General features: G+C 45.1%; 1 protein-coding gene across 3 annotated transcripts in view; it reads right to left on the bottom strand.

The window, feature by feature from the left end:
- Window positions 1-6,904: 6,904 nt before the first annotated feature.
- Window positions 6,905-27,699, bottom strand: part of LOC117361646 (H/ACA ribonucleoprotein complex subunit DKC1-like) — a 91,561-nt gene continuing 70,766 nt past the window's right edge. For all 3 annotated transcript variants that reach the window (XM_033947273.1, XM_033947275.1, XM_033947274.1), the window contains 3 exons: window positions 13,929-14,010; window positions 13,412-13,552; window positions 6,905-7,324 (listed from right to left, as the gene is read on the bottom strand). In XM_033947273.1, coding sequence (XP_033803164.1) covers window positions 7,316-7,324; window positions 13,412-13,552; window positions 13,929-14,010 — 232 coding nt within the window. In that variant the 3' untranslated portion in view covers window positions 6,905-7,315. The remainder of the gene's footprint in view (window positions 7,325-13,411; window positions 13,553-13,928; window positions 14,011-27,699) is intronic.

Here is a 27,699-nt window from a genome sequence, read left to right as displayed (position 1 = left end):
TCTTGGAGTTTTCTAGGGAGCAGGTTATCTTGCGGCTTGTTCCTTCTTTTCTGCCAAAAGTAGTTTCTGTAGTCCTCTCGGTGTTGGGTTGTCAGGAGGGCTCTTCTGAGCAGAGACAGCTGTGCAAGTTGGATGTCAGTCGGGTCCTTCGCTCTTATGTGTGGAGGACCAAGGAGATCAGGAAATCAGATCATCTCTTTGTCCTTATGGGTCCTCGTAAGGGGGATGTTGCTTCTAAGGCTACTATTGTGCGCTGGATCAAGACTATTGCTTCCGCTTATCTTCTGAAGAAGAAGCCTGTTCTAGACTTTCTCAAGGCTCATTCCACTAGGGGTCAGGCAGCTTCTTGGGCTGAGTCTTCTCTAGTGCCTCCAGTGGATATTTGCAAGGCTGAAGTTTGGTCTTCTCTGCATTCCTTTGTCAGACACTACCATGTGGATGTTCACTTATATCAGAACGCGGTATTCGGTAAACGTGTTCTGGTGTCGGCCCTTCAGGGGTCCCACCCTTGATGGGTAACGCTTTGGTATGTCCCATCCGTAAAGGAACTATACCGGTCTATCAAGCGATACACAGGGCCGGATTTTCCTATAGGCTAACTAGGCTTCAGCCTAGGGCCTCAAGATCAAGAGGGGCCTACATTCAAATTGTTAGCAAAATTAAAATTACACTATTCTAAAAACAGTGAACACTAAAACACTGAACCGAAAATAAGGAGAAATTCTACGCATATGACTAATAAAAAAAACATAAAAATGTATTGGTTAAGATCAACGCGTTCGGCTCATTGGGTCTGTTTGTTTGTATATACTAGATTGCACCAAAGTATAGTTCATGGCAAATATTGACGTGCCTTATGCTACTAAGCTCTGGTTTGTTCTTGCATAAATAAAGTGCAGATTGGAACAGACAAACGAACAGACCTATTGATATCCCAACGTTCGGTTATATTCATGTTACTTTGATAATATAAAACATGTGTTAATGTTATTAGAAAAGATTCTTATTTTAGGATTGTGTACACGATCATTTGATTCTCGCCTTTTGAGTTCAGTAGGTTCAATACTTTAGTGAAGTGTTTATAGACTATTGAAAAATTTTTTTGAGACAATATCTTCATTTCGCGGAATTCTAAGTAAGTTCTTAATTTGCATATTTTAAAATGTATATTACTTGCTTTATTTTATATTTTCATGATGATATCATAAATAATAAAATCCTAGAGCGCGCATGCGCTGTTGAAATATCGTGAGTCCTGGTGGCGTGAGGTTTGCTTCTGTGTCACTCCTCACGGCGCCTGCGCCAGCGACTCATCAAAATTCAGCCGGGGATGGGGAATCCGAATTGCACACGTGCTCCAGCTCCGGATCAGATCCCGCTGCTCCTCTCTCCCCCCCCCCCCCACCCCTTTCCCGGCTCCGGAGGGGAATCGGTCTCAGCCCCGGGTGGGGCATGCGCCGGTTCCCGGTCCGATCCTGCCTCCGGTTCAGGTTTTAGCCGCTCCCAGGTTACCTCGGTTCCGCTTTGGGATCGGAACTGGCTCCGGCCGCAACGGGGCGCCGACTCGGCTTCTCCCTTTCTTTTTCTCGCCCTGGGAGGAGGATCGGGGAGGGAAAGATGTGTTCTCAAATTTTTTTTATTTATTATCCATGTCACATTTTTTATAAAGGTTAGTACCAATAACAACATGTTTCATTTAACATATTGATATATATCACAGTAATGATGTATTTTATTATCTCTCATGTAATTTACAAACTTAAAAATGGGAGGTGAAAGGGCCTCATAAGTGGAATACCTAGGGCCTCTTTTCATCTAAATCCGGCCCTGGCGATACACAAAGAGAAATTAAGTTCTTATCAGCTAATTTTCTTTCTGTTAGCTTGTAGACCGGTATAGTTCCCCACCCTATCTGTCTTTGAGCGGTGTTTGCGGGTTTTTTTTGCTCGCATGCAGAATTTGAATTTTTCTGCGGGTTCTAGTATTTTTCTAGGACCAGGGAGAATTAAGAACAGCAGTGATGGCTCAGCTAGCTTAGCTGGTGAGCTGTGGGGATGTTTTCTTTCCAGGATTAAGTTCTATACATGTTCCAATGGTTTTTTAAAGATGTTTGTTGTTTTCTTACACTCCTGTTTGGAGTGTCATTTACTGTTTTTCAGTTACAAAATTTCCTTGGTTCTGCTTGGCTATTCGGCAAACTGGAGTAGCAAGAGGGGATGCTCTACTGCTTTCCAAGGAGGCAGGAGACGTCCGAGAGGCTGCTAGGCTATCCAGTGGTGGCCTATAGTAATTGCTGGCAAAAACTGCACGTTTATAGGACCTGTGGGAGGGAGAAACTGCTGGACCTGCAGAAACTGGGAGACAATGGTATTGGTCACAGGTGTAGGGGAACTGGGGCAGGGACTGAACATAAGAATAGCCTTTTATTGTGTCAGACTAATTTATTTTAGTATTTATATGGCAATTATAGCCTAAGTGGTTTTACTTTCATGTAGGAGTGGGGATTGGGATTTGTATACCGCCTATTTATAGTTTTACAACCACATTCAAAGCGGTTTATATACAGGTACTTCAAGCATTTTCCCTATCTGTCCCAGTGGGCTCACAATCTATCTAATGTACCTGGAGGCAATGGAGGATTAAGTGACTTGCCCAGGGTCACAAGGAACGGTGACAGAATAATTGCGCGCCGACAATCCAGCGCCAATAATTCGGCGGAAGACAGAAGTGCGCGGGGGAAAAAATTTTTTTAAAGAGCTCCGACTGGGGGTTTGGGGTGGCAACCCCCCACTTTATTGGTTAGTGTTCGCACTGCTATTGTGGGGGGGGAGTGAAACCCCCCACATTATAGAGAAAATGGAACTTTTCCCGAAAAAAATTAGAAAAAGTTCCGTTTTCGCTATAATGGAGGTTTCCAACCCCCCGAACCCCCCTCCAACAGCAGCGTTAACACTAACCAATAAAGTAGGGGGGGTTGCCACCCCAAACCCTCCGTCGGAGCTCTTTAAAAATTACTTTTTCCCCCATGCGCTTCTGTCTTGCGCCGAATTGTCGGCGCTGGATTGTCAGCGCGCTGACGTCTTGCACTCCACTGTCTATGAACCCAAGGAACAGTGCAGGGTTTGAACCCACTACCTCAGGTACTCAAGCATTCTCCCTAATGGTCCATCTAGCACAGTAGCCCATCTTCATGGTAGTCAATTCAGGTCACTAGTACCTAACAAAAGCACAAATAGTAGCAACATTCCATTCTACTGATTCAGACTACCAGTTACGTTAAGTGCTGTTTCCACGATCTCTATCAACGCGTTCCAGAGCTTAACTATCTTCTTAGTGAAAAAATATTTCCTTATACTGTTACCCTGTAACTTCGAGTGTCCCCTAGTCTTTGTAATTTTTGAAGGAGCTAAAAAAAAAATCATCAATCCACTTGTACCCATTCTACACCACTCAAATTTTGTAGACCTCTATCATCTCTCCCCTCAGCTGTCTCTTTTCCAAGCTGAAGAACTCTAACTTTTTTAGTCTTTCCTCATATGAGAGGAGTTTTATCCCCTTCATCATCTTTGTTGTTCTTCTTTGAACCTTTTCTAGTTCTGCTATATTTTTCTTGAGATAAGGCGACCAGAATTGAATACAGTACTCAAGGTGAGCTCTCATCATGGAGTGACACAGAGACATTATAACATTCTTAGTCTTGTTAACCATCCCTTTTTAAAATAATTCCTAGCATCTTATTTGCTTTTTTTAACTGCTGATGTACATTGGGCAGAAGGTTTCATCATATTGTCTACAATGACACCCAGATCCTTTTCCTTGGGTGTTAACTTCCAAGGTGGACCCTAGCATCTGGTAACTATGATTTAGATTATTCTTCCCAATGTGCATCATATTAGGAGGAGACCTAATGCTGCTTGGGGTTTTTTTTTATCTCCCCGCTCGGCAAAAAGTTAAAAAGGACCTCAGGGCTGCATGGTCCTCTCTCCTGAATTGCCACCTTGACTTACTTTGCTACCACATGCGACTTGGCAGCATAACCTGCACAGCTCTGGTTCTTTTTGCATCCTCTTATATGCCACACAACAGAAGGTTCCACCTGCGCTGTGTAATTTTTTAACAAGCTGTGGAGCTGAGAAGAGGCCTGGCCTACAGCTTGCTCAGTGATTTTGCACAAATTCTGCATTGAGCAGAATTCCCCGATGTCTAAACAGTGATGATTGTGCAGGACAGTTTTTTTTTCTTGGTGGTAGGGAGAGTAGGTAATTACGAATGGGAGAGAAGGAGTATGTATGCGTTGATGGGTTGGGAAAATAAGTGAAATGGGGGATGAGAGAGAGGAGGATACATTGAGACATAATGTGAATTACCTGGAAGACAGGAACAAGGATGAAAGGCATTAGAAAGGGATGGGAGTATTGGGAAGGGAGATTATGAGAATAGGTCTCTGAAGGGGTTGAATTAAAGTAGAAATGGTAACATGATGGTGAAAGAGAAGCAATAAGAGATAGGGTAGAGGGTAAGAGATTAGGATTGTCCAGAATAACCTAAAGTTGGAAAAACTGTGCAAATTGAAGTTTTTTCCATGAATTTGATTGTGTTTGATCAGAAAATTTAAAAAAAAAATTTTTTTAAAGCCCATCCTAGGGTCACTCAAAGCCACTGATTATATCAAGCTCCATTTTTTCTTAAAATTTGCTATTATTTTTGCTTAATGAAGCAAATTTCATGGTATAACTATCGCTGGCTAATATCAAACCACATTAGAGCTTTTTACTGCGGGCTGGAGAGGTAAATGCTCTGACTTTCATAGGAATTGAATGAGCGTTGTAGCATTTACCTCACTGGCTTGCGGTAAAAAGCTCTACTGCAGTTTGATAAAAAAAAGCTCTATAAATTTTTTGTTTTCACACTTAGCAATGCTACATTGATATAGACACTTTCTGTTACATCTACTCAGGAGTCTGTACATTAGGTGATAAACTTTCAGCACCTCCCACATTGCCAGTGGAGTGGAGTGCCCCTTCAGATGGTGAAGGTTCATTTAATAAAATACAGTAGAATATCAGTTAAATGGCTCTTTCACCCAACCGACAAAAAAATTGCAGGTGAAAAAATAAAGTCCCTTGAAACATCAGTAGCAATGGTCCTGAGCCATGAACTCCACCTCCCTCCCAACCTGAAGCACTACTGTGGCAGTGTCCTGAACCGCAAATCCCCCAAGTCCTGAAGCAGCTGAGACACAAACCCCCCTCCCAACCAACCCGACTGAGTTGGTGCAGAGCCCTAACAGTAGTGACAGAAGAAGCATCTTCCCGTCACTGTTTTTCAGGGCTTCTGCTGGGGTTTTTTTTTTTTTTTTTAATGACACAGATTTTGCATCCCTCCTGTTATATTTGCATGGGGGGATGCTGTTGTAATTGTTGTTGGGGTTGGGCTACGTGATTGTCAACGGGTTGTTGGGGAGGGCCTGTGGCAGTGGTGGGGGAGTAAAAATTTTATTTAAAAGGACAGATATTTTGAGTGTGTAATACACGCAAAATATCTGTGCCATTAAAAAAATTATTATTTTTTTAACCCAGCAGACCTGTCGGTAACAGTTGCCAACAGGTCTACAGCAGTTGGGTTTTAGGATTGCAAAACAGCCAAGTAAATGTTAGTGAATCAATCGCTTGGCTATTTTGCATAGGGTTTTACAAATCTGCAATGGCCAGATCAGAAAATGGGCAATCTAGGGGAAAAACACACAGTGGGCCGTTTTGTGAATCATGTTGGTTAGCAGCGATCGTCGCTAAATCTGTGAAAACAGGTTTACTGACAATATTGTTTGCACTGTTGCACTGTTTGCTGATGACGCCAAACTTTGCAACATAGTAGGCAAAAACTTATTACCTGATAATATGACACACGATCTACTGCTGCTGGAAAGATGGTCAACTACTTGGCAGCTAGGCTTCAATGCTAAAAAATGCAAGTTAATGCACCTGGGTAGGAGAAACCCGCGTAGAACTTATGTACTGAATGGTGAGACCTTGGTTAAGACCACAGCAGAACGCGATCTAGGGGTGATCATTAGTGAGGACATGAAAGCTGCCAATCAAGTAGAGAAGGCTTCCTCCAGGGCAAGACAAATGATGGGTTGTATCCGTAGAGGTTTTGTCAGCAGGAGACCTGAAGTCATGCTGCCGTTGTACAGATCCATGGTGAGGCCTCACTTGGAGTACTGTGTTCAGTTCTGGAGACCACACTACCGTAAGGACATACGGAGGATCGAGTCAGTTCAGCGAATGGCGACCAGGATGGTCTTGGGGCTCAAGGATCTCACGTATGAAGAAAGACTAAAAAAACTGCGGCTGTACTCACTTGAGGAAAGAAGAGAACGGGGGACATGATTGAAACGTATAAGTACATCACGGGACGTATTGAGTCGGAAGATGATATCTTCTGTCTCATGGGACCCTCAACCACCAGAGGGCATCCGCTGAAAATCAGGGGAGGAAAATTTCACAGCGACTCCAGAAAGTACTTCTTCACCGAGAGAGTGGTGGATCGGTGGAACGGACTCCCATTGCAGGTGATTGAGGCCAGCAGCGTGACGGATTTTAAGAGGAAATGGGATACTCATGTGGGATCTCTAAGGGTGTGAACTCTGGGGGGGCGGGCACTTGGAATCGGCAGACTTGGTGGGCTATAGCCCTTTTCTGCCGTCATTTTCTATGTTTCTATCTGACTTTAGTGAATCGAGGCCTAAAAGCCTTAATACACTGTGCAGCAGAATGGGCTATACAAAGCTAATAGCATATACTTTGTGAATAAGGCCATATAGAACCCCCATGATATTTAACAGGAACCACTCAGTTCTAGCAGTAAAGTGTTAAAAGCAGGCATGTAATTTCACCCAAAGTAATTCATTAAAAAAAAGAAATTTAATTTTAAAGACTTTTCTTTGTTACAAAATTGCAACCACTGGTAGTTTTAAATGTGATTTCCATATGTATTACTTTAGTCCCACTACTGGCTGCTCAAAATCTACCCATATTCGCAGTATAGAAATTACCCTGTCTGCAATGAGAGTCTATATGCCCATCTTGCTATCCTCAGAACAGGACTGTGAGTGCACACCAAGGTAGTCTGGAACTGGTGCTTTCAAATGAGCATGCAACTGGTTTATTGTCCATCTGCTCAGTCATAAATATGGCCATTTTTATTGTCTGTGCTTCTTGGACAATGGTAGTTTATTCTAACTTGAAAATTTTCAGATCCCAGGTACTCTTTAGTGTCCTCAGCCACTTTCTGCTTCTTTCTTCTGTTATGCATTTTACGTATCCTGCAATGACAGACATTGGCACTGTAAAAATTATACCCAAATGTGTTCCTACTACACTAGAATAGAATGGTAGCAAAACAAAATATACAGTAACAACCCATTTTCAAGTCCAAACCTAAGTGAAGCATGGTTGAAAAAGTAAAATCTAAAAACCTTCTGATATCCTTTCCTAGAGCACTACTAGAAAAAGACCAACAGGGGTTTAAAACTCCCTTAACACCAGAGGGAGAAAGAAAAACTTTAACTTGTATCACCTTCTCTATATAGGCTGGTGCAGAAAAGCACTTGTCAATTTGATGTCAAATCTCAACTAAATCCTGCTTCATCAGTCAAAAAATCTCTTATCATTCATGTTTCCTCTGATAACTGCAAAACCTGCAGACTAAAATGCCATAATTTCATTATTACATTTAAAGGATTTATAACCCACATTTACCAACTGAAATTCAATGCCGCTAACAAAGAAAGATAAATGCATAATTTCAGGAATTTGATAACACAAAAGGGTAACTACTCAATATAAGTACTCCACTCTTTTAGTCAGAGAGCCCACTCTCAACAGAAGAAAAAGCTTCAGGTAATCTTTAGGTAGGGCATAAAAGCTCAAACCTCCTTCTCCAACATCATCGTCAAAAAATTTACGGAGAGAATGTGCAAAATACCTCATTCAATTCTAAATGCAGGACTGAACTAGCTCTTACTTCTAACTGTGAGGGAACGTGGTCTTTGAAAGATACCCAGCATTTCAAGGTCAGAAACTGTTTCTTCAGGGCCCTGTTAAATAAGCCCTGAAGAAACAATTTCTGATCGTGAAACATTGGCTATCTTTCAAAGACCCTCACAGTTAGACGCAATAGCTAGTTCAGTCCTGCATTTAGAATTGAATGTGGTATTTTGCACATTCTCTCCGGAAGTTTTTTGTCAATGATGTTGGAGGAGGAGGTTTGAGCTTTTATGCCCTACCTAAAGATTACCTGAGGCTTTTTCTTCTGTTGAGAGTGGGCTCTCTGACTAAAAGAGTGGAGTACTTATATTGGGTAATTATTATTACCCACTTTCACCAATATCTGGACATAGTATTGTCATAATAACACAAAAGGGAAAATTATGTTTCTCACCTGATGGAGACAGAGAAAAAAGAGTCCCAACAGCTTCACCCTTTAAGGTTATCATACAGACTGAAATTTATTTAAAATAGCCAAGAAATGATGCTCATAATTATAGCTGACAGCTGGAAAAGACTAAAGCCAACAAGCCACTGAGGTTATACTGTTAATACTCTCCCAGAAGAAGTGGTGGAGACAGAGACTGTGTCTGAATTCAAGAGGGCCAGGGATAGGCACGTGGGATCTCTCAGAGAGACAAAGATAATGGTTACTGCAGATGGGCAGACTAGATGGGCCATTTGTCCTTTATTTGCCATTATGTTTCTATGAGGCTTACTTTTATACTCAACTAACATACAGGTATTTCATTGAGTCAGGAGAGTGAGGTATCCATGTGAAGAAAAAAGCAGAAGTATTACCTTTAAGAAGAAAACACTTGAGGAAAATCAGAGAGGTAAAGATCTGGGTGTCATTGTGGACAATATGATGAAACCTTCCACCCAATGTGTGGTGGCGAACAAAAAGCAAACAAGATTCTAGGAATTATTTAAAAAAAAAAAAAATGGATGGTTAACAAAACTAAGAATGCTATAATGCCTCTGCATCACTCCAAGATGCAACCTCACTATGAGTGTTGCATTCAGTTCTGGTCACCTTATCTCAAGAAAGATATAGTGGAGCTAGAAGGGTTCAAAGAGAGCGTCCAAGTTGATAAAGGGGATGGAACTCCTCTTGTATGAGGAAAGACTAAAAAGTTTAGGGCTCTTCAGCTTGGAAAATAGATGGATGAGGGGAGATATGATTAAAGTCTACAAAATCCTGAGAAGCGCAGAACAAGTACAAGTGGATCATTTTTTACTTCATCAAAAATTACAAAGACTAGGGACACTCGAAGTTACAGGGAAATACTTTTAAAACCAATAGGAAGAAATATTTTTCACTCAGAGGATAGTTAAGCTCTGGAACACATTGGCAGAAGTTGTAGTAAGAGCGGTTAATGCAGCTAGTCTTAAGAAAGGTTTGGACAATTTCCTGGAGGAAAAGTTCATAGTCTTGTTATTGAGACAGACATGGGGGAAGACGCTGCTTTGTCCTTCAATAAATCCCTCAGGGTGTGTTTACACTCTTTAATGATTTCATAAACAGTCCGGAGGACTGGAAGGTGGCAAATGTTATGCTGATCTTCAAAAAAGGTTTGAAGGGAGACCCGGGAAACTACAGACCAGTGAGTCTGACCTCGGTACCGGGAAAGATGGTAGAGGCGCTGATAACGGACCGCATCATTGATCACCTGATGAGGACCAGCAAGCACAGTTTCAACAAAGGCAGATCTTGCTGCACTTCTTTGAGGGAGTGAACAGGCAGATAGACAAGGGCGACCTGGTCGGCATTATATATCTGGACTTTCAGAAGGCATTCGACAAGGTTCCGCATGAACGACTACTTCGGAAAATTGCGAGCCATGGAATTGAGGGTGAAATACTCACGTGGATTAAAAACTGGCTGGAGCATAGGAAACAGAGAGTGGGGGTAAATGGACAATTCTCGGACTGAAAGAGCATCACCAGTGGAGTGCTGCAGGGCTCAGTGCTTGGACCTGTGCTCTTCAACATCTTTATAAACAATCTGGACATAGGTACGACGAGCGAGGTGATTAAATTTGAAGACAATACGAAGTTATTCAGAGGTAGTGAAGATGCAGGGGGACTGCGAAGATCTGCAACATGACATAATCAGGCTCAAGGGATGGGCATTGACATGGCAGATGAGGTTCAACGTGGACAAGTGTAAAGTAATGCATGTCAGTAACAAAATCTCATGCACGAATATAGGCTGTCTGGGGCGGTACTTGAAGAGACCTCCCAGGAAAGGGACTTGGGAGTTCTGATCGACAAGTCGATGAAGCCATCCATGCAATGTGCGGCGGCGGAGAAAAGGGTGAACAGAATGCTAGGAATGATAAAGAAGGGGATCACGAACAGATCGGAGAAGGTTATCATGCCGCTGTACTGGACCATGGTGCACCCTCACCTGGAGTACTGCATACAGCACTGGTTGCCGTACATGAAGAAGGACATGGTACTACTCGAAAGGATCCAGAGAAGAGCGACTAAGAAAGTTAAGGGGTTGGAGGAGCTGCCATACAGCAAAAGATTAGAGAAACTGGGCCTCTTCTCCCTTGAACAGAGGAGATTGAGAGGGGACATGATCAAAACATTCAAGGTACTGAAGGGGATAGACTTAGTAGATAAGGACAGGTTGCTCACCCTCTCCAAGGTAGGGAGAACAAGAGGGCACTCTCTAAAGTTGAAAGGGGATAGATTCTGTACAAACGTAAGGAAGTTCTTCTTCACCCAGAGAGTGGTAGAAAACTGGAACACTCTTCCGGAGTCAGTCATAGGGGAAAACACCCTCCAGGGATTCAAGACAAAGTTAGACAAGTTCCTGCTGAACAAGGATGTACGCTGATAGGGCTAGTCTCAGTTAGGGCACTGGTCTTTGACCAGAGGGCCGCCGCGTGAGCGGACTGCTGGGCATGATGGACCACTGGTCTGACCCAGTAGCGTCAATTCTTATGTTCCTATCCCTGGGGTGACTCACCGAACACTGTGTCCTGACACACCTGAATGTCTCACATGGTAGTGACGCACAAAGGAATTCAGAGAAGACCTAACAGTGACCTTATAGATATCCACTGGAGGCACCAGAGAAGACTCAGCCCAAGAAGCTGCCTGAACCTGTCGAATGAGCCTTGAGAAATTCCGGAACAGACTTTTGCTGAAGAAAATACGCAGAAGCGAGTTTCCTTCATCCAAAACGCAATGGTAGCCTTGGAAGCGTGTCCCCCTTATGAAGACCCACCAAGAAGTCAAAAAGATGATCCGACTTCTGGAACTCCTGGGTCCACTGAACATAAGAGTGAAGGACCCTACAGACATCCTCTTCGTAGACTACTTAGCCAATAAAACAACATAGAGGAGACAGCTAGCTACCCCCCCTTCCCCCCAATCAGGAACGCAATAGGAAGAACATAATAGAATAGAAATAGACACGCAGCTCCTCATTGGTAAGGCCCGACTTAGTGCAGGAAGAGGCGGTCGGAGCATACAGCGAGTGATTTCCTGCACTCGCTGGTGCTCCGGCTGCTCTCTCCTGCCTCTCCCGCTGCCCTCTCCAGTTTCCCCCATGAAAAACCATATTCGTGATTTTTCAAGATTCACGGGGGTTCCTGGAACAGAACCCCCGCGAATATCGGGGAAGTACTATATTTAGTTGAATAGGCCAAACTCCTTAGGAGGTGTGTAAATATTGTGTGCTTAGCTGCAATAGTAAATTTAATATTAGATATGAAGATAGATAGTCATTGATTTGGTATTAACATATACATATAAGTAGGGTGATTGATGTGCCTGTAACATAAGTAGGATGATTGATTGATTGATGCCATATTTATGCTGATATTAATAACTCTGTATTGCAATACCGCTACAGAAGCCCCTATAACTCTGTAGAGAGCCCATGTATAACACCTCGCAGAAGCTTTTTGTAACTCTGTATTATAACACCTCCACGGAAGCTCAAGTATTGTAAAACCTTTTACAGAAGCTCATGTCAACCGCTCTGAATTGACATCCCAGTCATTAGTAGGTTAGGCCTTGAACAGCACAATTTTATGCTGACACCTTCGTATATTTTTCTGCTTTGTGTCCTTTCCAGGTAGTACATGAAACTGGGACTTGGATAGTTTAGCCTTCTTTATTATTGACTCCAAGCCTGCAGAATGGCATAGTAGCTGTTTGAAGTTGTGGCCTGGAACCTTTGGAACTATGTATTTTAGAGCTGATCTTTTGGAGGCAGATTTTTGACAGTTGGAAAGCTAGGACTTGGTATTTGTCTGCTGGTAAATTGGCTGTACTGAGGACCTGGAGTTTATAAATTTGGGATAATAGTCTTTCGCTGGTTCCATGGTTAAGTTGGTGTGTTGAAGCTGGGGGAGAGGGAGGTAAGTCCTCTTTAGGCATGCTATCTTCCTCAGGATCTGACTATGTCTTTGACAGGCAGAGTGAATGGATGACCTATGGTGGCCAGGTTTAGGGTAGAATGATGGATATAGTGCCCACTGTGCCCTCAGGTTGTGAAACTTGAGCAAGACATAGGGGGTCACTATTGCAGGCCACACAGGATTGTGCACAAGCTGAGAAACAATGCATGGTTGTTTGCAGGAGGGAGGCACTATCCTGAATGAATCTATAAAATAGCTGAAAGAAGGCATTAGCAGGAGGCATGACTGACAACTGCTATGGAGCCTCAGGGAGCAGGAAAGATATAAGCATGAAGGCCAATTTTTGGGAGGGGGGTCCCTGAGGAAGGCAGGCCTGGAGAGGTGGACCATTTTTGTCCCTTGTAGGAGTGGAGGGGAGAGCTGGTCTTGCTGAGGAGGGGCTGCGTGTCTCTTCCGTTCTTGTGGGCCTTACCTTTTTCAGTGTTTTTGCCCGTTATGACTTTTGTTTTGGGGATTGGGTGGCGGCAGAGGTTACCATGGTACTTGTGGTGTTGTTTCTGTGAGGGTGGCAAGAGAGCAATGCACCATGTGGAGCACCCCAAGGCTCGTGGTTCTAGACTGTGTTAGAAGAATTGGGATAGAGCAAGAGTTCATGACACACAGCCTTGCTCATTCCTAGCAGAACCCACCCTTCAAAGCTATGCTGGCATCTATTTTTTGGGGATGGCCTTGTAGATCATTTAGCCTTTGGTTCACCTTCCCACAAGTGCCAAAACTGGGCCCTGGGGGAGGAAGCAGTGGATGTCATTACCAAAGCAGTGCTGGTTGAGTTGGCATATGGCTGAATGGGAGCAGGTATGGAAGCTAGTGAGCGTGGCCTGTCTTTCCTTGGTTGATGCTTGGAGGAATAAAAGAGTTGTGTTCCATCAGGAATTGTTAAGCAAAACATAAGAAATGAAGAAAGGGGGTGGAGCAGACCTTAAGAACAAATCCTCCCAGTTTCATCGTCTGCTTTTTTATCCATCTTTTCTTTCTTTTCTTTTCCTTCCTTTTTTGCTCATCAAGTATTTGAAGAGCAGTTGCAAATGACATCGCACTCTGTTCTTTTTCACTCATCATCTGTTGAGAGAGAGAAAAAAAAACTTAACTGAGCTGCTGGCTTTATGACATAGGAAATAGCAAATATGAAATGTAGTGCCACATATCAGATAATTCTATATGCAATGTCTGAAACTAGCAGCAGCACACAAAGCTATGCTGGGCAGGAGCAGAACTTCCAAGTCATTTTGAAGGCTGATTCCCTCCAGAGCTACAAGATGTCAAGCTAGAAATTGTTAACTATTTGTAGGACTTGTTCAATGCATCTCTTGAATCCAGCACATACCAATTTTCCACTTCAGAAGTAGCCCACAGGGCATGCACCTCTGCCTTAGTAATCATGTCTACTCACCTTAAATAAGACACGTGTTCAATCTTTCTGTGTTCTACAGCATACCTTTGTCATCCTCTGTGCTATTGTGTCAGCTCTTTTCCAAGAGTTCCTCTGTGCTATTGTGACAGCTCCTTTCTTGGCGTTTCTATAGGAAAATGAAGTTACAATTACTAGTGAATCCCAGATGACAAACATACTACAACACCACTTAAACGTATTCCTATAATTCCACTATCTTGAAGGAAAACATTGCATTAAAGTGGAGAAATGACCTCAGTTTCTTCCGGTGAAAATTTCACCTGAAAGACCTCTATGCCAGCCGTACACAACTTTAAAGCTGCATAGGAAAAAACATCCTAGGTCAGATGAAAAACTCCACTTATTTAAAGATAATTTAAATATTTTCTCATTTGTAGTCCATATACTTCATATAGCAGCACTTATCTCAATAGTAGCACTGTCCTCCAAGCATAGTTCGAATCCAAACAGTTTGTTTTCTTCTCCCTCTGCCGATATTCTTTCCAAGTCTGAGAAACATATTCCTCCCCTGCTTGGAAAGAATATCGGCAGAGGGAGAAGAAAACGAACTGTTTGGATTCGAACTATGCTTGGAGGACAGTGCTACTATTGAGATAAGTGCTGCTATATGAAGTATATGGACTACAAATGAGAAAATATTTAAATTATCTTTAAATAAGTGGAGTTTTTCATCTGACCTAGGATGTTTTTTCCTATGCAGCTTTAAAGTTGTGTACGGCTGGCATAGAGGTCTTTCAGGTGAAATTTTCACCGGAAGAAACTGAGGTCATTTCTCCACTTTAATGCAATGTTTTCCTTCAAGATAGTGGAATTATAGGAATATGTTTAAGTGGTGATTTATTATATTCCTATTGCTAGTGGTTTACTTTTTTAAACATACTACAACTCCATTCACAACCTTGCACCATACTAAATTACTACAAATAAATCCTATATGGAAGGCATGGAACCAAACAAGCTTAGCGGTGATAACAACATCAGTAATTGAGAAGCAAAGCCAGTGCTGGGCAGACTTCTATGGTCTGTGTCCCTAATAATTTCTGAACCAATTCAGCTTGAGTAGTTGAAGAACAAGGCCAGTGCCAGGAAGACTTCTATAGTCTGTGCCCTGATTGTGGCTGGAGAGATTTGGAAGAGCTGGAACAGGGCTCATCATTGGAGATATCAACCTCCCTCTCGAATCGACAAAGATGTCTCCAAACTCAAAACACTGCTTGAAGATTGCGAAATCACAGTCATACCTTCGGGACACACCCTTGACATACTTGCTTCTGCCCCCTCCAATATTACTACCAACTAGAGAATGACACGGGGAAAAATTCTGTCCCCGTCACTGCCCCGTCCTTGGACCACCATCCTCTTCACCGCCCTGTCCCCGTCGTCCCTTTCACCGCCCCAACCCCATAGCATCCATACAAGCCTCAGTACTGCAATATTTAGCTTATTCCTTCCTTATAAATCAAAGTTCTGGCTGCAGAAGTAGAGAAAGATGTTCAGCTGGCAGGGCTTTGTTTATAAATGTTTATAAACACAATTAATATACTACTTTATCCTAAAGCAAAATAAATAAATAGAAAATTTTTTTCTACCTTTGTTGTCTGGTTTCTACTTCCCTCATCTTCTCATTCAATTCCTTCCATCCACACTGTCTGCAATCTCTCTGCGTCTTCCATTTGCTCTGTTACTGTGCCTCTCCCTTCACCCCCCCCCCACCAATTGGTCTGCCATCCATCTTCTTCCCTCTGCTTCCCCATAGTCTGACATCTCTATCTTTTTCCCTTCCAGCGTCTTCTCCCCACTCTCTGTTCCCCATTTCCCTTCAGCATCTTCTCCTCACTCTCTCTTCCCTGTTTCCCAGCCAACGCTTTACCATATCAACTCCGTTATGAAAAACAACTTGATAGATTTAAGATAAGCTTAAAGACTTTCTTATTTCAAGATGCTTTCAACTGCTCTTGAATCATTTCTTTTCCACACAACCAACCGCTTCTATGAAGCGATCCCATCCCAAATGTTTAATCCTCTCCCTCCATTTTCTTTCAAACTCCTTTTTTTTTCTCTTCCTCTTCTAATTATGGAACTTTACCCCTCCCTTTAACTCTTATCCTCACTCTCAAGTTTGTCCTGTTCATGTCTTTAATGTACACGTTTATTAACTCCTCTTTTATAAATATAACCTTTTATTTCTATTTTTAACATTTTATTGTAAACCGGCTAGATACCAGTTGATGGTCGGTATATTAAAAATTAATAAACTTGAAACTTGTCTTCTCCCCACTCTCTCTTCCCCGTTTCCCAGCAAGGGAGGAAATGGGACCATTAGACGATGGAGACAGGAAGGGAGTGGTAAAGGAGGAAAAAGAGATAGCTGACAGGTTAAACAAGTTCTTCTTCTCAGTCTTCACGAGAGAGGACACATCCAATATCCCAGAACCCGAGGAGCACATAAACGGAGACCCTGATGAGAAGCTTGTCCAACTAGAGGTAAGCAAAGAGGATGTTCTCAGACAGATAGACAGACTGAAGAGCGACAAATCACCAGGTCCGGACGGCATCCACCCAAGGGTATTAAAAGAACTGAGAAACGAAATAGCGGATACACTACACCATATATGTAACATATCCTTAAAAACTGGGGAGATCCCAGAGGACTGGAAAATAGCCAATGTCATGCCCATCTTTAAGAAGGGATCAAGGGGTGACCCGGGAAACTACAGGCCGGTGAGCTTGACCTCAGTTCCGGGAAAGATGATGGAAGCACTAGTCAAGGACGCAATCTGCGAATACATAGAAGGCAATGGACAACTGAAGGCGTGCCAGCACGGCTTCTGCAAGGGAAGGTTGTGCCTCATAAACTTACAGTATTTCTTTGAGGGAATAAACAGCCAGGTGGATAATGGGGAATCCATAGACATCATTTACCTCGACTTCTAAAAAGCCTTCGATAAGGTACCTCACGAAAGACTACTTAAGAAGCTGTGGAGCCACGGGGAGCAGGGGGATATCCACCGATGGATCAAACACTGGCTGGCAGGCAGGAAGCAGAGGGCTGGAGTAAAGGGCCATTACTCAGACTGGCAATGGGTCACGAGTGGAGTTCCACAGGGGTTGTGCTGGGACCGCTCCTGTTCAATATATTTATCAACGACCTGGAGAAGGGGACAACATGTGAGGTCATCAAATTTGCTGATGACACCAAGCTTTGCAGCAGGGTTAGAAACACGGAAGACTGTGAGGTCCTGCAAAGAGACCTAACAAGACTGGAAGAGTGGGCAAAAAAGTGGCAAATGAGTTTTAATATAGAGAAATGTAAGGTCATGCATGTAGGGAAAAGGAACCCGATGTTCAGCTACAAAATGGGGGGATCACTGCTAGGGGTGAGCAACCTTGAAAGAGACCTGGGGGTGATGGTGGACACAACATTGAAAGCATCAACACAGTGCGTGACGGCCTCAAAGAAAGCAAACAGAATGTTGGGTATCATTAAAAAGGGTATCACGACCAGGACGAAAGAAGTCATCATGCCGCTGTATCGTGCAATGGTGTGCCCACATCTGGAGTACTGTGTCCAGTACTGGTCGCCGTACCTCAAGAAGGACATGGCAGTACTTGAGGGGGTCCAGAGGAGAGCAACTAAAATGATAAAAGGTATGGAAAACTTTTCGTATGCTGACAGGTTGAAGATGCTGGGGCTCTTCTCCCTGGAAAAGCGGAGACTTAGAGGAGACATGATAGAAACCTTCAAAATCCTGAGGGGCATAGAGAAAGTGGACAGGGACAGATTTTTCAGACTGTGGGGAACCACTAACACAAGGGGTCACTCGGAGAAATTGAGAGGGGACAGGTTTAGAACAAATGCTAGGAGGTTCTTTTTTTACCCAGAAGGTGGTGGACACATGGAACGCGCTTCCAGAGGTTGTGATAGCCCAGAGCACATTGCAGGGTTTCAAGGAAGGTTTAGATAAGTTCCTAAAAGATAAGGGGATTGAGGGTTACAGATAAAAGAAGAGGTAGGTTACAGAAATGGACAGGAACCAATTACAGGTCATGGACCTGACGGGCCGTCGTGGGAGCAGACCGCTGGGCGTGATGGACCAATGGTCTGACCCAGTGGTTGCAACTTCTTATGTTCTTATATTCTTCCTACTCTCTCTTCCCCATTGCCCAGCGTCTTCTTCTTACTCTCTCTTCCCCATTTCCCAGCGTCTTCTTCCTACTCTCTCTTCCCCATTTCCCAGCGTCTTCTTCCTACTCTCTCTTCCCCATTTCCTGTCTTCTCCTCACTGTCTTTCGTCCCCATTTCCCAGTGTCTTCCTCCTACTCTCTCTTCCCCATTTCCCAGCGTCTTCTCCCCACTCTCTCTTCCCCATTTCCCAGCAGTCTTCTCCTCACTCTCCATTCCCCATTTTCTAGCATCTTCTCCCTACTCTCTCTTCCCCATTTCCCAGCATCTTCTTCCCCATTTCCTAGCGTCTTCTCCCCATTCTCCTAGCGTCATTTCCTAGCGTCTTCCTCCTTTCTCTTCCCCATTTCCCAGCATCTTCTTCCTACTCTCTCTTCCCCATTTCCCAGCGTCTTCTCCACTCTCTTTCTTCCCCAGTTCCCTTCAGGATGCTTCACCTTCTTCTCCTCTCCATCCCCCCACCCCCAGCACCCTTTACACGGTCCAGCAGCTCCTTACCTTCTCTTTGTGGCGAAACTGGCGATTTCTATAAGGCTATGCATTGCCTGCTTGGAAAGTCTCCTCCGATGAAACCAGAAACAGGAAGTTGCGTCAGAAGAGACTTTTCCTGCAGGCAACGCAACACGACTTCAAGGCTCCGGCTGTAATACAACGCATAGCCTTATAGAAATCGCCAGTTTTGCCACAAAGAGAAGGTAAGGGAAAGGAAGGGAGATGCACGGCCGGCGGGAGAAAGGGCGCTGCTGGACCGCACGCTCATTCACCGCGCGTGCTCACCATTCACTGCTTCACGGGGCGGTGAATGGCCTTGTCCCCGATCTCACGGTGACCTATTTTTTTTGGTCACCGTTTTGGCGGGTTACCCGCAGGTAACAACCACCGTGTCATTCTCTACTACCAACGTCAAATGGACTCCGGTGCAATGGACGGACCATTACCTATTAAATTTTGCCTAAACTTCACATCAGCAAACCTGAACAACAGAGCCACCAAGATAGTAAAATTAGTTAGAGGAAAGACAAGACCAGATCTCTTCTGGAACATAGTTGAGAATGGTAAAATTATGGTCATACCTGTTAATTTTCTTTCCTTTAGAAGCAGCAGATGAATCCAGAGACTAGTGGGTATAGCTCACATCGACCAGCAGGTGGAGATAGAGAACTGATTAACAGTTGGCCTTAAAGGCTGGTGTTCCTTCAGTTAATTCAGTTATGCACTTTGCCCAAGCATCCCGAAAGGAGAATGAGCAGCCACAAACTCCATTCCAGTAACAAATTTGTCTTTTTCTTCTGAATACCATTGATATTTTCCCTCTTTTTTATTTTAATTGAATTGAAAAATTTTTTTTTTTTTTTTTTTTCAGTCCTGAAAGAATACACTTACCAACTATAGCCCCGGCTACCCTAATGACATAAACACCCTACACCGAGCCCGTGCACTTGGGGAGGGGCTCTGGATTCATCTGCTGCTTCTAAAGGAAAGAAAATTAACAGGTATGACCATAATTTTACCTTCCATAGCAAAGCAGCAGATGAATCCAGAGACTAGTGGGATGTAGCAAAGCAAACTCAAACTGGGTGGGACGCCAATGCCGCCTCCGCCAGCACTGCAGCGCCAAAACTCGCCTCTGAACGGGCCGCTACATCTAACCGATAATGCTTCGAAAAAGTATTCCCTGACGACCAAGTGGCCGCCCGGCAAATCTCCTCTAATGACATCCCCCCGGACTCCGCCCAAGATGTAGCCAAAGCCCGAGTGGAATGAGCATGAAGATGCTCCGGTACCTTCTTCCCTGATAACACATACGCCGAAGCAATAGCGTCCTTGACCCAACGCGCAATGGACGCTTTAGACGCCGCCATCCCTTTGTTTTTACCCGCGAACGCGACAAAGAGATGGTCCGTCCGGCGAAAATCATTCGTCACCTCCAAATAATGGAGAAGCATACGGCGCACATCCAGTAGCCGTACCGACAAAAAACGCTTCCCCCAATCATCCTTCCTGAAGGATGGCAGGAACAAACTCTGGTTCACATGAAAGGACGAAACAACCTTAGGCAGGAAGGACGGCACCGTCCGCACCGTCACTCCAGTCTCCGAGAAACGCAAAAAGGGGTCCCTGCAAGAAAGCGCTTGCAGCTCCGATACTCGCCTTGCTGAAGCCATCGCTACCAAAAAAACTGTCTTTAGTGTGACATCTTTCAACGTGGCCGCTGACAGGGGCTCAAAAGGTGCCCCCTGCAATTTTCCAAGGACGAGCCTAAGGTTCCAAGTTGGACAAATTCGCTTAACCGGCGGCCTGATATGTTGAACTCCCTTGAGGAATCGCACCACGTCCGGCTGTGATGCGAGAGCCGAGCGAGCCACCCGGCCCCTGTAACAGGCAATGGCCGATACTTGAACCTTTAAAGAGTTATATGCTAACCCTTTTTCTACGCCCTCCTGCAGGAACGCAAGAATAGCCGGCAGAGAAGCATGGAAAGGCGCAATTCCGTGTCTTCCGCACCATGCCTCAAAGACTCTCCAGACCCTCGCATAAGAGGCTGACGTTGAAATCCTCTTAGCCTTAAGCAGGGTAGAAATCACCCGTTCAGAATAGCCCTTCTTTTTCAGCCTTGCCCTTTCAATAGCCAGGCCGTAAGACCAAAGCGGCCCGGATCTTCCATTAATATTGGACCCTGAGTTAGCAAGTCCGGAGTTACCTGGAACGCTACCGGCTCGCCTACCGACAGCAGCATCAGATCTGCGTACCACGGCCGCCGTGGCCAATCCGGAGCCACCAGGATTACTCTGCCTCGAAAGCGAGAGATGCGTTGCAACACCCGCCCTATCATGGGCCAAGGTGGGAATACATAAAGAAGGGAATTCGGAGGCCACGGGAGAGCTAATGCGTCCACCCCCTCCGATCCCTGATCCTTGCGTCGGCTGAAGAACCGAGGCACCTTCGCATTGCGGGAAGAGGCCATGAGATCCATCTCTGGCAACCCCCAACGACGGACTAACAGGCCGAATGCTCGAGCCGACAACTCCCATTCTCCCGGATCTAGAAGAGTTCTGCTGAGGAAGTCTGCCTGCACGTTTTCGTGCCCTGCAATGTGCGCCGCCGACAGAAGCGGAACATGCAGCTCTGCCCATTGAAACAAATGTCTTGCCTCTTCGGCTAACTGCGGGCTCCGGGTCCCCCCTTGCCGATTGACATACGCGACCGCCGTGACACTGTCCGAAAAGATCCTGGTCGGTCTGTCGTGCACTAGTGCCTGAAGCGCCCGCAGCGCTAACCGGATCGCTCTTAACTCCAGCAAGTTTATGGGCCATTGAGCCTCCTGGGAAGACCAAATTCCCTGCACCGACGTCTGCATGCACTGGGCTCCCCAGCCCTGCAGGCTGGCATCCGTTGTCACTACCACCCAATCTGGTGTGGCCAACGGCATGCCCCTCCAAAGATGCAAGTCCTGGAGCCACCAGCGCATGCTGTGAGCCGCTCGAGGACTCCACTGGAGACGCACATTGTAGTTCAGAGAAGCTGGAGACCAGCGAGAGAGCAGCGACTGCTGTAAGGGCCTCATGTGGCACCGGGCCCAGGGAACTACCTCCAGAGTCGCCACCATGGAGCCCAGCACCTGTACATAATTCCAAACCCGAGGTCTGGGTGACCCGAGAAGGAGGCGAATTTGAGCCTGCAATTTCTCCCCCCGATCTCGGGGTAGAAACACCTTCCCCAGAGCCGTATCGAACCGTACCCCCAGATGCACCAAAGACTGCGATGGGGCCACAACACTCTTGGGAAAGTTGACAATCCACCCCAAAGACTGAAGGAGAGAGATCACTCTCTGCGTCACCGCCCCACTCTCCTGCCGGGATGAGGCACGTATCAACCAATCGTCCAAGTAAGGGTGTACCCGAATCCCTTCTTTGCGTAGAAAAGCGGCTACTACCACCATGACCTTGGAAAAAGTGCGGGGGGGCCGTCGCCAGGCCAAAGGGCATAGCCCGAAACTGGAAATGTTGGCCCAGAATCGCAAACCGCAGATACCGCTGGTGCGGAGGCCATATCGGAATATGGAGGTACGCCTCCTTGAGATCGAGAGACGTGAGAAACTCGCCTGGTCTTACCGCCGCAATCACCGAGCGCACCGTTTCCATTCGGAAATGGCGCACGCTGAGGAATCTGTTGACCCCTTTGAGATCCAGCACTGGTCTGAAGGACCCCCCCTTCTTTGGAACAATGAAGTACAGGGAATAAATTCCGCGGCCTACCTCTTCCGGGGGCACTGGTACCACCGCCCCCAGCTCGAGCAGCCCCTGCAGTGTCCTGCGGACCTCGGCTCCCTTGGCCGCACCACGGCACGGGGACACCAAGAAAGAATCTACGACGGGAGCGGCGAATTCTAATTTGTACCCTTCGCGAACAATGTCTAATACCCATTGGTCTGACGTGACTTTGGCCCACTCCGCCTGGAATGCCGAAAGCCGACCCCCTAAGGGCAGGGCGGAGGGAGCCAAGCCCCCGTCATTGTGGAGGGCGACTGGCTGGGGTACGGACTGACTGCCCTGAAGAGGGTCTCGCCGTCCGAAAGGAACTTCTCTGCTGAAACCGAGGTCTCGAAGCAGAAAACGGGCCAGATGCAGACCTGGAAAAAGGTTTACCAGCCCTGGCCCGCCTAACATCCCGGAACCGCGGCCTAGACGATGCGGCCCTTACCGGGGGCCTAGCCCTGTCCTCCGGCAAACGCTGCGTTTTGGTATCCCCAAAATCCTTTACCAGTTTATCCAACTCTGCTCCAAACAATAACCCCCCTTTAAATGGGAGTCTCACCAGTCGGAGCTTGGATGCTGCATCGGCCGCCCAATGACGGAGCCACAAGGACCTGCGGGAAACCACAGACAGAGACATCTGTTTCGCAGACGCCCTAATAATATCATACAAGGAGTCCGCCAGATAGGCCAAGCCGGACTCCAAATCAGCCAGTTCCGAAGGGATAGAACCTCCAGACTCCAGCAAATTATCGGTCATCCCTTGTGACCACTGCAGACAAGCTCGCGCCGCGTAAGAACTGCATATTGCGGCCTGTAAGGTAACAGCAGCCACTTCAAAGGACATCTTTAGGGATGCCTCAACCTTTCTATCCTGTGCATCCTTAAGTGTCACGCCCCCTTCTACCGGCAAGGTAGTTCTTTTAGTCACCGCTGCCACCAGAGCGTCCACCTTAGGCAATCTAAACCTGTCCAGTTCGGTCGGAACGACCGGATATAAGAGCCTCATGGCCCTTGCCACCCGCAAACTGGCCTCCGGCGCCTCCCATTGCGCCGAGATCAGCTCCTGCATGGCCTCATGGACCGGAAAGGCCTTAGGCGGCCTACGGGTACCTGCCATCAAGGGGTTACCGGACCCCGTGGCATCTTCCTGAGCAATGTTCAAACTCTGCAAAGCTTTTGTAATAAAAGAAGAAAGCTCCTCTTTATGGAACAACCGGATAGCCGTAGGGTCATCCCCCTCCCTACCCGGGATACTCTCCGAGTCCCAATCCAAGAGCTCCCCTTCCTCCAAAGACTCCGGCAAGGAAAAAGGAGATCTAGGCAAAATATCTACTGCCTCCGCAGCCACTAGCCTGCGCTTCTTAGCCCCCTGCGACTGCCCCGGGGATCCTGTTGCCCCTGCCGTGGGTCTAGCCTCTGTCCCCTCCCCCCCCCTTAGAGGTAGAGGGAACTGCAAGGGACCGCCCGGCCCCCAGCCCCGGCTGGGTAGGCTGCGAGCGCTGCAATTGAAATGCCTGATGGAGCAACATTACAAATTCGGGCGAAAATGCACCCCAGCTAAGAGGGACTCCCCCGCCCTGCTCCGAGCCGAGGGGAGGGGCCGCGCCGGCCTCCAGCGCTTTCGCCTGTTCCCCCGCCGCCTCACTCTTGTCCTCCATGGCCGAGTCTTGCAGTACCCCTGCATCGGCTCCGAGCGGCGGGGACATTGCGCAAGACTCCCGCACCCGGGACATGGCCGCCTCGCAAGCCGCCAAAAACGGGTCGTCTGCCTGTGCTTCCAAGCACCCGGCAGAATAAAGACCCGACCGTGTTCGGCGCTCCCCACAGCGCGAACACCGCTGACTAACTTCTGTAGTCATCCCCCCTCGGCCTGCCAAACAGCTCCGACGCGGTTTGTTTTTTTTATTTTTTTTTTTTTACACACGCGGCGAACGCCGCCGAAAGACGACTCCGCCCCCCAAGACGCCCGGCACCCGGGAAACGCGACCACAATCAAGAAAGGCAAGGAAAACACTCACCCGGTCCGCCGCTTACTCCCGAAGCCAGGCAATCGTTGGTAAGTGTACTGGAAGCCGAGTTAACCACTGCCCGGCTCAGTACTAGCAGGAAGGCTCCATTTTTTTTTTTTTTTTTTTATACTGGAATGAAGAAGCCAGCCAATATCCTGCACCTGGAAAGGAACCCCTCTATCCAACGGAGGGGAGGGTGGAGCAGGGACCTGGGAGGGCCCAGGTGTACCTCCCAAAGCCGGCACCAATCAGCCAGGCACCCCCGCCTACTGAAGAGAACTAGTCTCAACAGAGGAATCCTAACAGAACACCACTTTAATCTATCCTGCAGCAGACAGAGACCAGGAGCTAGAAGTATAGCTCCAACCCTGCTGGGAGATAGAGCAAAACTGAATTAACTGAAGGAACACCAGCCTTTAAGGCCAACTGTTAATCAGTTCTCTATCTCCACCTGCTGGTCGATGTGAGCTATACCCACTAGTCTCTGGATTCATCTGCTGCTTTGCTATGGAAACCTTAGTTCCCCCTTCAGATTGCACTATGACTATGCTAATAAGCTGGAACCAAACCATCATCAATACTTTAAATACTCTCACCCCACTCCATCCCCACAAAACAAAACAAAATCATAATTCCCCCTGGTTTACCGAATCACTGAGATCCGACAAACAACTATGCAGGCGACTGGAAAGGAAATGGCGGAAAAGTGGCACACAAGAACTCAGAACACGATGGTGTAAGGCAATAAACAAATACAAATCCAGCATAGCACAGACCAAGAAAAACTACTATGCCAGCAAATTAGGTACCAAAACATTGGACAATAAAAAGCTATTTCACCTGGTGCGACAACTCACAACCCCACCGAAACAAGAAACCATTGGACACCCCAACAACATCACAGCTCAGGAGCTAGCAGACTTCTTTCTAAACAAGATCAAAAATGTTTAGTCTGAGGTAACCAAAGCTCTCACCACCGGGACACACACCCTCGAAGCGTCTCAACTCATCACTGAGCCTACCAAAGTAGATCAATTCTGGACTTCATTCTCCAACCTGTCCATCACAGACACAAACAAACTACTATCTAAATTGTCTGTGCGCTGCAGCTTCCTAGACAACTGTCCCTCTTATCTCCTCACTACTGTTCCTGAACAGATCGCCAGCTGGATTACCACCCTCAATCAAGGCACTTGCCAGAAACAATGGGTAAAATAGCACTCACCCCTATACCAAAATCACCAAAGGCAGATCTCTCCTCAGCCTCAAACTATAGACCCATCGCAGGCATACCCATCCTGACAAAAATCATTGAGACCCACGTGTGCAAACAGCTCACAACCTACATTGAACAACACTCATGCCTCCACCCATCCCAATTCAGATTCCGGCAACAGCACAGCACAGAACTCCTCCTTCTCACGTTGATCACAAAAACCAAACAACTACTCATTACAGGAAGTCAAGCAATACTCCCTCTTTTTTTTTTGTCTAAGTTTTTTTTATTGATTTTTTCACATATCAACAAGTGTTATAAATTTTCCATACATTTATCTTAACAATACACTTGATATCTCTATAATGTATTTTATATAAACCATATTTTATATTATTTTTCTTATGAATTTATATAACATATATATTGTAATGATTTTATCAATTATTATTTAATTATGAACCCTTTTCTCTCCCTTTATCACATTAATTTCTCATAGGACTATCATTCATTCATTATGATATATTTTTTATAATGTATAATAAAGAGAATAAATTCCTTACCCCTTCCCTCCCTCCCTTCTTTAACCATTATCTTATTATGGGAAAAAAAAAAAATTAAAATCATTCATTGCAAAAATCTGTTAATGGTCCCCAAATCTTCTTGAACTTATCCATATATCCTTTTTGTGTTGCAAATGTACGCTCCATCTTATATATATGGCAAACTGAGTTCCACCAAAAATTATAGTTCAATCTTCATAATTTTTCCAATTATGTGTAATTTGCTGTACTGCTACTCCGTCAATATAAATAATAGTTTATTGTTATTTGATGAAATTTGACTTCGAGCTCTCATTGTAGTACCAAACATAATCGTATCATATGTCAAGGCTACCGGATTTTCTAACATCCTATTAATTTGAGGCCAAATTGATTTCCAAAATATTAATATGAATGGACAATAGAGTAAAAGATGATCTAATGTCCCTGGTTCAAGATGACAATGCCAGCATCTATTAGACTTAGAGCTATCTATTCTATGTAAACGTGTGGGGGTCCATAAAGCTCTATGTAAAATAAAAAACCAAGTTTGTCTCATAGAAGCTGACAATGTGCATTTTAACCTCCAAGACCAAAGTCGTGGCCATTGAGATGCATTAATCTGATGCTTAATCTCAATGCTCCAAATATCTCTAAGACTATTTTTTTTCTTTTTATGTACGAATTCAGATATTAATTTATACCACATTGCGGCCTGGTGACCCATGGAGTCTATCTGAAAACATAAGAATTCCATACTATGATAGTTATTAAGATTTTTCCATTCAGGGAACCCTACCTGAATGGCCTGCTTCAATTGCATCCATCTGAAATATTGTGATTTATTCAAACCGAATTTATTTTGCAATTGTGAAAACTCAAGCAGTTTACCTTTATTCATTACATCCTCTAAAATACGAATTCCAGCAATCATCCAATGTTTCCAGATAATTTTAAAACCGCCAACTTTGATCTTTGGATTGAGCCATATTGTTTGAGTCGTTGATTTAGTTATTGGAATAGGAGTTAGATTACTTATATATCTTATAGTTTTCCAAGTATCAACAAATATTTTGTGATCCTTATATAACCTTGGCATTTGAATACTGATTACATGACTCAGACGTAAAGGAAACATTAATCTCCATTCTAACCAGAACCAATCTGGTATATGTTCAATGGGCTCTGGGAGGATCCAATACATACCCTGACGCATAATATAGGCTTGATGGTACCTATAAAAATTTGGAAAATTTACCCCTCCCTCCGCAATTGGTCTTTGTAAAGATACTAGAGCAATTCTGGGGTTTTTTCCAAGCCAAATAAATTTTGTTAACATCTTATCCAATTTTTTGTAAAAAGACCCCTGAAAAAAAATTGGTATCATACCCATTTGGTAACAAACTACTGGTAATATCATCATTTTTACAGTTTGCACTCTCCCCCACCAAGATATGCATAAAGGATTCCATTGTTCACACATTTCTGACACTTTTTGTAATAAATTTTTTTCATTAATTTTCATAGTCTCATCCACAGTTTTTGTAATCCAAATTCCTAAGTATTTTAATCCTTCTTCTTTCCAAATA

The sequence above is a fragment of the Geotrypetes seraphini genome, chromosome 5 (assembly GCF_902459505.1).
Source record: "Geotrypetes seraphini chromosome 5, aGeoSer1.1, whole genome shotgun sequence".
Classification (NCBI taxonomy): domain Eukaryota; kingdom Metazoa; phylum Chordata; class Amphibia; order Gymnophiona; family Dermophiidae; genus Geotrypetes; species Geotrypetes seraphini.
Note: the sequence above shows the minus strand (reverse complement) of the source record. Positions and strands in the feature narration are given on the sequence as shown.